At 28.5% G+C, this 12925-nt stretch overlaps 1 protein-coding gene across 1 annotated transcript; it reads right to left on the bottom strand.

The window, feature by feature from the left end:
* On the bottom strand, positions 37-4322 carry LOC104740570 (transcription factor MYB34-like). The gene is made up of 3 exons (XM_019235909.1): positions 4055-4322; positions 3020-3149; positions 37-651 (listed from the first exon to the last, which is right to left on the bottom strand). Exons 1-3 carry the CDS (start codon positions 4185-4187, stop codon positions 147-149), a joined length of 768 nt encoding a protein of 255 aa, XP_019091454.1. The 5' UTR covers positions 4188-4322; the 3' UTR covers positions 37-146.

The raw sequence follows: 12925 nt of genomic DNA, 5'->3' as shown, positions 1-12925 counted from the left end.
AAAAAAAAAAAAAGACTTCGCCTCTAGGAGGACATCAAAGTGGTCCACGTACATTAATATTCTTCGTTGCAACGACAAACCCTATCTTAACTTATGCTAAGTTGCGAACATACATACACCCATTATATCAAGTCAAAAAGAGATGATCAAAGTATGTGAGTACTCTCGTACATGACAGAGTCATATGACGTCATCTCGTAGTCCATTACATCAATCTCCATTAAACGCCTAACTTCCTGCTCGTCCCAAATCTGAATATCATCTTCTTCTTCACCGTCAATCTTCTGATCCATATTTGACTCTCTTTCTTCTTCTTTCTCGTTTACTTGATCACTGCTTCTGACTATTGGGTTCGACAAGATGTTCTTGATCCTATCCAGACTGTGTTGTCTAGATGAGATACCTGCGGCGAGCTTATTGAGGAGACGAGCTGATCCTGAGGAAGGAGAGCTTTCCGTCGACGGTGACGTTGTCGTGGAAGTGCTACAAGAGTCTTCGTTAGCGGTTCTGACGGTGAGGTGTTTGATGATGGGCTCGTGGGTCATCGGGTCGATTCCTTTTCTCGAAAGTCTTTTCTTGAGACAAGAGTTCCAGTGGTTCTTTATATCATTATCTGTTCGATTCTTCATCTGCCTCGCTATGGCTGCCCACCTTTAAATTTTCGAAAATAAAAACAAGAAGATTTAGTATGCTTTTTGTAGAAAATAAAAATAAAAATGAAAATCGGACGATCCCAAATAAAAGTCAAATCAATCTCCAAACTCTGTGGAAAGGTCAATTTTTCTTAGCTCTAAATAATCGAATTGTATTGTAGTATAATACTAATATCTTTAAAAAATACCCCATATGTTGAAAAAAAAAGAAAAAAAATACCCCATATATAGTATTGTGCATATAAACGTCAAAGTGATTAATCATGATTGAAAAGAACAATATATTTTTATATTGTTATTAGTTATTATGACATTCTAGAGAGTCTGACTACCATAATAGTAATAAACTAGATTAAAATCCGTGTTAGAGCATGAGTTGAAATTTATTTTATTTATATTATAATTTGTATATAAAATATAATTTATATAATTATTTAAAAAAAAACATTATGTAATAAAATCATATGCTAAATATGATAGCTTGAAAAAAAAACATTTATTTAGTAAATTTTATATTTTTAATTATTCTAAATAAGTACCCCTGCTATAACACTGGTTAAATTTTATTTTATACAAAATTTTGTATAATTTATTTTAAAATAAAATTTTAATATGTTCTACTAGTTTATGTATGTGAAGTTATTTCAACAATGTATATTCTACATCATGACTTGAATGTCATTATAAAACATAATTTTGTAAATTTGGTTTTTAAAAGCGAGTTATTATATTATGAGTAATTTAATATATTGTTATATTTTTTGTTTTAATATATTTGGTTTCTTGAAATTATTTCATGTAATAGTGACATATTATTTCATGTAATAATGTCAATTTAATTATTTATTAAAATTATGTTGTGTACAAAACATCGTTTTATTATGAAGAGGATAACAATTTTTTCCCCCAATCTATCGTGATTTAAATGAGAGTATTGATGCATATTTAATGCTATTTGCAGTAAATAAGTAAAGGATGTTATATCCAAAGTCCAAACTAGGCAATACGTGACATTAACTATTTGTATGTGATTAACGATGTTGATGTATAGTATCCCTACAATTTAATGTTTATTATCTTCTGACATATGCAAATAATTCTCTGTTGTCATATCTTGATTATGCACATGTCAAGGTTATTATATTATCAAAGTAATTAATACTACTAGATTAGTACATTTGCTATAGCACGGGTTAAATTTTATTTTATACAACAAATTTAAATATTTTTATTTGATATATTTTTTAGCATTAAACAATATCATCATATAACCTTGATATTTTACATTTAAACTGAATTATAAGTTTATAACTTATTTTATTATAAAACTAACTACATTTTAATTGGTAAATAATAATAGAATATGTAAATAAGATATGTATCTGTTTCTGCGGAAAGAAGTACATATAACTTTAAATTGTGATATGATATTTAAATTGTACATATTACAAATAATAACTTTTAGATATGATATTTATTAAAATGGCAAGGGTTTATTATGTAAACCCTATAAATCTTGATTACCAAGCGAACCCTATAAATCTCGATTATCAAGCGAACCCTATCAATCTCGATTATCAAGCAAACCCGTAAAGGTAAATTATACAAATGATACACTTAAATACAACTAAAATGATTAATGTTTTAATTTTATAACCAATTAATGACTCATATATCTATTATATAGTCTAAAAAAAATTATGTACTGACTGGACTCATATATCTATTATAAAAAATTGTGTAGACTATGTGTAAACGGTATTTTTAATTTTAAATATTTTTGGCCGTCGAAGGGGTCTCCAGAGTTAATCCTATTTAAATCGGGAGATTTTTAAATTTGTTAAATTTCCTTAAACAGTATATAGAAGCAGGGTATATATTGTTAGGTAAGATCGAAATATTGTTTAGTTTAACAAAAATCACAGTTTTTATGTTTAGGGTTACCGAACTCGGAAAATTTCTCGAGTTAAAATGTTTTGTTTCATTTGTGTATATCATCTTTTATTCCTTCAAATGCTATTATTATTCCCGATTAGGCTTAAAGTGGATTCATTGCTATTGCTATTATTAATAATTAATAATTAATTATGAATAATTGAATAAATAAGCGATATAGGATCTAACAATAATCAAAGTAAACCCGTAAATATCGAAAGATTATCAAATGTTATACTTAAATTATTAATATGTCAATTCTATAACCAACTAATGACCCATATAACTATTATATGGTCTACCAAAAATAAGTCATGTACTTCCCAAATATTAAAGAGGGGATAATAACTCTCTGTTGTAATATGTGGACTTTACCAAAGTAATTATATGAAATGTATAATATTCTGCATATAATTGATCAAGAAAGTAACCTGTTTCCGACAGCGGCATGAAGTTTGATGATATCTTCTTCTTCTTGCGGAGTAAACTTGCCTCTTCTAATCCCAGGCCTTAGATAATTAAGCCACCTTAATCTGCAGCTCTTTCCACATCTCTTCAAACCTGTTTTTAAATTATTAGATTGTCAACTTTTTGTAGCACAAAAAAAAAGTTTTATTGTGAGATTTTGTAGTGGCAAACAAAAGAACCTACCACGAATTATACTTTTCAACAGTGGATAATTTGAAAGCAAGGAAGTTGTAAAGATTCTAACTTTTGGAGATTGGGTTTTTTAAAAAGGATTTTTTTTTTTGTGCTACCCACTAAGTATGTATCTATATATGGACACATAAAGTTCGGGTAACACTTGTCGCTCTTCGGCACCGTTGATAGATTGCAATCATTTCTATACTATATCATATGGAGAGTTGGTATAAGTTTCTAATTAAGTAGATTTGGGAACGAATAAAGTAAGCATTTACAAAATATATAAATCAATCATTCAGTAAAAAGAAATATAAATTATAAAAGAAGTTTTCGTTCTTCGTTTGGCTGCAAAGATAATTAAAAAAATATATATCATCAGAGATATTGAATCCAAAGAACATGGATTCGGCTATTCACTTCAGTATGTTGAGAGAATCTCTGCATTTTTACGAAATTTCAAATTTCGGTGTATATCCAAATGAACCTTCAGCAACAAATTAAATAGGGGGAAAAGAAGTACACAAAAATCTAAGAACAATTTAAAACAATTCAAAGACATACGACCAAAAATATTGTTCTTTTGATTAATACATGCTCTTAATATAGTATGAAATGTTTAAGTATTTTGCTACCTATATATATACACGCAATGACTTATTTTGGCAGGCAGTATATTATCTAGACTTCTAGAAACCCCCCTTGTTCCAAAAAAGGAGAAGTAGAAAATATGTTGTAGCAAGCACAGTTTTACAAAAACACAACATGGAAATGTACTTCTCTATAATATATGTATATATGTATATGAAATTATTTATATATACCAGCTCTTATGGGGAGAGAGCGCCAATCACAGATGCCATGCTCGTTGATGTAAGCGACGAGCTTCTGGTCTTCCTCCGCCGTCCACTCTCCTCTCTTCATCCCGTCGACGTCGAACCATGTCGTCCTTCCCATTTTTCTCCGGCCAACCAATCTGTATTCTGTATCGTTATGAGAAATATAAACAAGTCCTATACTGCCACGTACGTTCGTTACCTCACGAGAAGACAATGTCGAAATAAAGTTAGATTATTTATTTGTAAGCGAGTCTTTCTCTCTCTCCAGACTTTTTACTCGTAGTAGAAGAATACTACTAAGGGCTAATATATATAGGCTATGTGCGTAATTTATATAGCCCCCGCCGTTTTTAGCTTTATTCTACGTCCACCGTTGGATTTTATATCTGATTAACTCCTCGACGTTAGATTTTAGCCTTTTAGGGTACGACATTTTTTCCCCTTTTCTTCGAATAGTTAATTCTCAAAGCACTAATGTTTGATTAATACCATATATACCAAAATGACCAGATTTTGCCAAAAATTTACGTGTAACGACGAAAAATAAAATAAATAAACAATCTAATTAACACTTTTTAAAAATCTTGCAACGACAAAGTTTATTTCCAACTTATAAAAAATGGAAATCAAACTTATAAAATCAAATGCAAGTCAAAATATAAAAGCTTTACTAAATCTAAGTACAGTATATGATAATTAATTCTTCAGCACTTATATATTTTAGATTTTAGTCACACGTATTAATTCCTTAATTTAATATTAAATGAAGTCCATTCTAGAAACAAAAGTGGTTACTGGTTAAATCTTAAGTAAGAAATGGTAGGGTGTGATACTATTATCCCCCACACAGTCACACACACACACACAGGTGTGAATAGTATTAGTACGCTGTAATTATACCAATAAATAATTGGAAAGTTTAGCAAAAGAGTAGGTGCCAATTAAATTTTTGTGGGGCGAGGTGGCTCTCAGCCTGTCACTGCAGACGTGGTTAGATTAGAAGGCATGGTCATACTGGGTGAGTAACAATAATAAAGTTAACGATAATGGTTATTGTTATTCTAATTGATCCAATCAGGCAATTAATCAGAAAGAACAACAAAAACAGCTTTTTATTGTTTTTTTTTTTGAGAAAAGCTTTTTATTGTATTCCTCCGTTTTTGCCTTAAAACAAGAAAATTTCTAACCTTCAAACTGTTGAGTAGTTATTTATTTTCAGTTTTATTTTTGTATTTCAATCATATTACTATATTTTACCCCCAACTAATTGTTTACTCTAAAACCATCAGTCACGCCCCAAGTCATGTATCAAACGATCGATGTTCACATTTATCGTCTTTCTTTATCAACTATTATTTCTCTAAAATATTATATTTTTTATACAAAAAAAAAAAAGAATGGTCCATTGACTACGAAAAGACCGGTGTTTCTTGGTCGAATCCGTCTTTGAGAAATCTATTTGCTCTCGTATCCTTTTCATCAATCCTCATTCACACTTCTCGCTCTCGCATTTGCTACGTGACTACGTCTCATAATCATTGTTAGATTATTCAACGTTTTGCGATATATTTTTCAGTTAAGAGTGATTACTGATTAAGTTGGGAAAAAAAACTAATTTTCAATCAGACGAATATAGCTGGAAAATATGTAAAATATTCCACATGTGTCTTTAGATGAGAGAAACTATACCCTTATTTTCATTTTCCCCTTTCCATTCTCATTTCTTCTCTAATTATATTAGAAGCTTACCAATCTGATCCCTTCAAATAATTCTAGAGAAATTTCTTTAAGAGCATAAAAATATATTCAATTTACTGTTTCATTCTTTCTAGGATATACTTTTTTTTACGAGGATATCATTATCTCTTTTTCTTCATAAAATATTTAACAAAATACCCATTATGCAAAAGATGATAAATACAAATAGTAAGAAGAAAAAAGAAGTCTTGGAGGTTGATTTTTTTATTTATAATAATATTTGCATTATTTTTGGAGTTTTAAGATTTGTTTAAGAAAAGAAGCATAATTTCTAAAAAAATATATAGAAATGGATGTATACATATTTAATAGTATGCTTTCTCCTTATATTTCATTATATATATATATATATATATGTGTGTGTATGTGTGTGTGTGTGTATGTATATATTTTCTTCTGTATTTGTACTTTTCATTTGTATTTGGTATTGTTGTTCCTCGTTTTCAAAATCACTTTTCTATCTCTTCCGGACAAAGATAAGCACTTTGACGAAAGCATCAAATATATAAAAAACTGGATTAATACGCTAGTAACTAGTTTGTGACCAGCAAAACAAATAGTATAGACAATCAAATACGATTATGTATTGTTTGTGTGAGTACCCATGCTCAACATTATGATTTATATTGTCGTCTGTCTAATTTCGGGGTGCGTAATTTGTTTTTATTAGCTTTATATAAATACTATATGGATGAAAACGATGATCAAATAATTCGGAAAAAAAATAAATCTGAACGAAAGTAATATATCAAACTGTGGACGAGCCATATTTATGTTTACAAAGTCTGGATTCCTATAATAATACTCCTTACTTATGTCTCTTACATGTTAAATTAATTATTACGTCCCAACATGGATACTTTTATGGCGAGAATAAGTGTGTAAATGGTTTAGAAGAATCACCATATATTATGTCCCAACATGCATACTATCTGTTTACATTTACATTTACACTAATAGGCATATGGTGAGAATAAGTAATGTAAATGTAAATTAGTCAACATGCAGTTGTTTTCTTCTTCTACGTACAATAGCTACAAACATAAACCATTTACATTGATGTTACTTATTCTCACAGTAGTTGACTAATTTTCAGATTTTGGATCAGTTTTAGTTTCTTGTCAAATCGTTTTAGGGGAATACTAGCATGCGATCGATCATCTATGTAACATATACGGAAAGAAGAAGAGAGAGATATTTCCGACCATACTAGCTACAGTATTCCTAAAACGTACATACACGTCTCACTTCATATAGGTGTTTTATCTTATTTTATTTTATCTAATTTTATTTATTTATTTGTGGTCCATATATGATAGTACACAAGTCAACGACTCCTCAATCATCTCAAGTAATTTTGTAAAATTTTAAGCTACAACTGTATTATGTACTTTTTTCAGTTTTCCCCTCCCTCCCATGTCATATATACATGGCTATCCATTTAATTCGATCGATAGGAAAAAAGGGAATATGGGATGTTTTCGATGAATGGCTGCATAGTGATTAAAGTAGATAAGATAGATGTGTCCTAAAACTACAATATATCATCATCACTAATTGTGCGTAAGAGTTTACTAACTTACTAATTAATACTTACTCTCTCCCTCAATAAATTGATGTTTAGTTATTATGACACATGTTAAAAAAAAAGTTTAAATTTTATTTGTAAATTAATTTTTAATTATTTTTTTGGGAGAAAGATAAAATATAAGTCATTAGATAAATGCCACGTATGAAAAAGCATAAAGTATAAAAATTATTTTAGTTTTTTAATATATAAAATCAATCATTTAGAGACAAAAATAAATTCTATAACTATCATACGTAAAACAACAAAGTCATCGTAAAAAACTAAATTAAAAGATCGATGGAGGATACTTGAATTATTTATATTTTTTTGCTTTGATTTCACATTGACTTTATTATAGTTGAACCCGCGTTAATCATCGTTCTCACTGTTGTCTACACGCTACGTGTAATAAATCCACGATTTTTTGTTTGTTTTGGAGTTAAAAACAATACTTTGTTAATGACATGTGCTTAAATGACTCGTTCGGTGAAAAGTCACGTGCTTGAAAAACGATTACACATTTTCCAGAATAATTGAGATGAAGTTTCACACTTATGTTTATTGATTTATGTACGTACCTTCGCTGCTGTTAACAAAACTTTCATGTCATCATTCATTTCTTGTTCGAATCATTTTGATCATGTAAGAGAACATAAATACCACGCGGTTAGAAGGCAAATTATTGCATGACTCGTAAAATGCTTGCATTTAGGAAAAAAGATAGAAAAAGCATAGTCAAACATAACAAGTATACTATTGTATCTTCAATTACACGAAATATATATATTACATGACCACATGCATGAACTCTGCATTTAGGAAAAAAGATAGCTAGCTACATGAAGTATACGAAAAAACATAGTCAAACATAACAAGTATACTATTGTATCTTCAACTACACGAAATATATGTATTACATGGCCACATGCATGAACTATACGATATTATGTGGTCAACACCATAAACATACAATCCGGTACACCGGTTGACTGAATCCAGCGAAGACCGATGTTGACTCCAGCGTTGACCAAAAAAAATATATCAATTTTTTTTTTCTGTTAAAATTCAAAAATAATAAATATTATATATAAACATTTTTGTTTTTTCATGATTAAGAAACATATTCAATTCAAGATATCTATATATATATAAAAATCTTTGATAATCAGATTATTTAAATACTACAAAATTAATAAAATCAAATTCAACTACTTTCATTAGAAAAATAATAGTAGATAAAATCTAAGAAAATCAATAAAATCAAATTCAACTATTTGCATGGTAAATGTTGTATAAAATTTTAGATACTTTTACTATATAATTTTAGATACTTTTACTATATAATTTTAGATACTTTAATGTTATAAAATGATTTTAGCAAAACAATATATTTGATTTGAGGGTATGTTTGCAAAAGGGTATAGAATAAGAGTATTTTTGCAAATTCCTTTATATTACATCTTGAAAATAATTATCAATGATTTTTTTTTAACTATTAGTTTAGCTTTAAAAATAAAAATTAACTAATTATAAGAATGAGTACATTAGAGATATAGAAAAATATTAGGATATTGAATTGAATATGTTTTTAATTATGAATAACCCTTAATGATTTAATATAATTGCTTTTAAAGAAACAAAATTTAGAATACAAAAAACAATGTATTCTAATTTTTTTGTTTTTTAAAAAAAATTATATTAAATCACTAATGGTTTTTCATAATTAAAAATATATTCAATTCAATATCCTAATATTATTTTTTCTAATGAAAGTAGTTGAATTTGATTTTATTGATTTTGTAGTATTTAAATAATCTGATTATCAAAGATATATATATATATATATATATCTTGAAAATAATTATTAATGATTTTTATTTAATCATTTATTTAGCTTCAAAAATAAAACTAACTAATTATAAGAATGAATACATTAAAGATATATTGAATTGAATATGTTTCTTAATCATGAAAAACCAAAAATGTTTATATATAATATTTCTTATTTTGATTTTTAATAGAAAAAAAAATGTTGATACATTTTTTTTGGTTAATGTTGGAGTCAACGTTGGTCTTCGCCGGAATCAGTCAATCGGTGTACCGGATTGTATGTCTATGGTGTTGACCACATAACGTCATATAGTTCATACATGTGACCATGTAATACATATACTTTGTGTAGTTGAAGATACAATAGTATACTTGGTATGTATGACCATGTTTTTTTGTATACTTCATGTAGCTAGCCATCTTTTTCCCCGCATTTAATACCAATGTCTCTCTTGGTTCTATTTTATCAGCAAACATGTTTGACGCATTTAGTTAGTTTAAGATTGAAATCTACAAATTATATATAACTATTTTTTAAATATATTTTGTATAAAATATAAATAAATAAAATGAATTTAACTAATAAAAAACATTATGTAAGATATGATAAAAATAGTAAAAATATTTTATTTTTATATTGAAAGTTGAAAACATCACTTAAAATCAAATGCAAAAAATCGTTAAAACTTAAAACATCACTTAAAATTAAACGAAGAAATATGATTTTTAAAATATTTACAAAAAATTGCATAATAACATATATATATATGCATATATGTCACAAGACCAAAAAAAGGAAAAAAAAAACGGAAGTCACATGAAGGGTTTGTAGAAGTCCCAAAACATTTGAGTCTTGAGATATGATCCTGAGTATATGAATCTTTTAAATCTGTGGCTGAAATTGAAAAACAAAAACAAATTAAAACATGAAAAAGAAACAAGATAAGGTTGATGTTGTTGGTTGTGACTTGTGAGTCTCTCTTGTGATCTCTTATGCTAGTCCCATGTGGAGCAACATGATAGGCCTAAAATATATAGAGATATTTCATTTCAAAAGTCGATTATTACTTGTATAATAAATATCAATGTTTATCCGAATTTGTGTGAACAAATTTGCCAAAACAGGTAAAAAAAAAGTTGAAAGACAAAAATAACTGTTTTTTTGTTGTGGAGATGCAGTGATCGATATATCTATCCAGACGTGAAAAGGATGTATCAACTTTGTTTACTGTTCGGGAGCTTGTGGTCAAGTGGTAAGGAGTGGGACTAGGACGCTACAACGTTTCAGGTTTGATTTCCTATTGCACGAAACTAAGTCATATTTTCTTGGACACCTTTACACGGATATGGGTCTATTTAACGACTCATTTGAATATCTTGAAAGAGGGTCTATCTGTGGGATACACCTTCCCCAGAGATTAGTTTCGGGTCTTCCATAAGCCTGGGGATTTACTCTGAGTTAACAAAAAAAAACTTTATTTACTATATAAATGTATACATATTGATATCAGGATGTGTATACATTAATATTTATATCCTTGATCAAGCTTCTTTAATATGTTAATCACAGTTTCTTTTACGTTTGTAGACGTAAAGAAGTATGAAACTAATAATTATGAAGGTATTCAACTTTTGAAAACGCCATTTATGTATAAATCATACCATCATATTATTTTTAACAAAATAATAAGAAAACTTAGTAATATATATATATATATATATGAATATTAAAAATACTATTACCCTGTAAGTATTTGATATCCGAATTTACTCTGTAAGCTTGTGATATAAGGATTTTAGATTGAAATCGAGAGTATAACGAATAAAAAAGGATAAGAATTCCTTGAGAAAAAAAAAAAAAATCACATTCATTTTTTTAGATGAATCGGAGAGGATGGCATATATTTTCATATTATCATTCAGTTGTTTTAAAAAAACTAGAAATCTCAAACATAATTTTCTTTCAACTCGTGATATGTCAGAGACGTTCTGAATCCCTATTCCCTAGTATTTAAGTCTTATATGCCCTACATGTTTTATCGCCAAACAATTTTTTTTTGTTTGTCAAAACTCAAAACATATTGCGTAATCATATATTCTTATGTAATATATTGCGTATTCATTCATATATGTAACTTTTCAATTAAAAAAAAAACTTATAGGTTCGTGCATTATTAAGATATTTGAATGCGTTTTTAAATCGTCGGCAAGTTTATAATCTACTAGTTATTAAATTAACTAAGTCATAAATGCCACAGTGAGTGAGCCGTGAGCGCATGACGATCACGTGACTAACGTGGAGTGGGAGTGATATAAAGGAGAAGGCGCGTTTTACATGCGTCCCAGTGCTGTCGTTTTCCTCATCTCCGGACCTCACTCACGTACGTACGTATACATATTTTTCTCCATACACAAATGTCCTTTAATTATGATATTTTTTTTTAATGACTAGCTATTAAATTATTGTAGTAAATAAAATGAATATAAATACTCACTTAGTATGATCTTGTAGGTCAGAATGTATCGATCCATATATATTTTTTATATTCATTTTTGATATTATACGCGACAGATATTAAATAAATTAATTGCAGATGTCTTTTTCTACTTTTTCTTCTTCTTGCTCTCAACGTTGCTTCACTCCTTTCTGACAAAAGACAACAAAAGCTATTGTTTTTGATTTTATAAGATGGCTACAAAAATAATATGACAAAAAGGTGTTTACGGTTCAGCCAGTGTTTTATCACTACAATAACTTCAGTAAAATAATTTAATACTTGCACCACGTTAAAAAGAATCCAAATTACATATACGTGGTTTGCGACAGCCGAAAACAGATATTTTCTTTTGAAAAAGGAAATTTTTTGGGAAATTCCGAATAATGTCGGGGTTTTGAACCCGACGTGAATCCTAAAACAGATATGACAATTGCCCTATGTTAAAGAATGTTTGGATTTTGAGAGATATCGTAAACGCCGACCGACGACGACCAAGTAATCCTAATAGAAACAACCAAGTAGTTTAGTCGCACTTCTATTTATAGTTTCCACTGTTAATCATTTTATTTTTTTTTTTTTTTTTGATTAAACATATGTTGAATTGTTGAAATGAGTTTGATATTTGCCTGCTTACCAAAAAAACGGATGTTTATACAGTACTACGTTGTGTAAATATTTCAATTTATATAGCAGAACTAATTGTAAGAGTTACTATATGCAAGTGCAACTAGTATGAACAACAAAAAAAGTCATCGTAGAAAATATGAGTAAAAAAAAGAATATATATATATATATATATAAGACACTTCACTTATTTCTTAGGAAGACTACAAAAAATATAAATTTTGTCTTTGGTTTCCCACTTGTTAGTTGGAGATTACGATTTGATGCTGCGTTCATATGATCATCGCTCTCACTGTTTTCTATATCTATATATAAATCCACGATTTTGCTATAACCGGACACGTGCTTAAATTTATTCTTCGTTAAATCTAACGTGATTAATTAATAATAAAGGATTGTCGATAATGATAGTTAGATACTAAGAGTGTGAATGGTGACCGTGTATTTAATTGTGCAGAGAAAGCGGTTTTAGAGTGCGGTACAGATTAACTGTGGAACAAATATATTTGCAGGACAAATATATTTGCGGGACAAGTACGGTTCATACAAATAAGCAGTGCACAATAATAGTTGATT

This window comes from Camelina sativa, chromosome 14 (genome assembly GCF_000633955.1).
Source record: "Camelina sativa cultivar DH55 chromosome 14, Cs, whole genome shotgun sequence".
NCBI lineage: Eukaryota > Viridiplantae > Streptophyta > Magnoliopsida > Brassicales > Brassicaceae > Camelina > Camelina sativa.
Note: the sequence above shows the minus strand (reverse complement) of the source record. Positions and strands in the feature narration are given on the sequence as shown.

Bases quoted from the DNA above. Each gene is read 5' to 3' on its own strand.
- LOC104740570 (XM_019235909.1), bottom strand. From the start codon at position 4,187: ATGGGAAGGACGACATGGTTCGACGTCGACGGGATGAAGAGAGGAGAG. The intron at 3,150-4,054 runs GTATATATAAAT...ATTTAAAAACAG, and splicing joins CTCTCTCCCCATAAGAGCTG to GTTTGAAGAGATGTGGAAAG. The intron at 652-3,019 runs GTTACTTTCTTG...GAAAATTTAAAG, and splicing joins CATGCCGCTGTCGGAAACAG to GTGGGCAGCCATAGCGAGGC.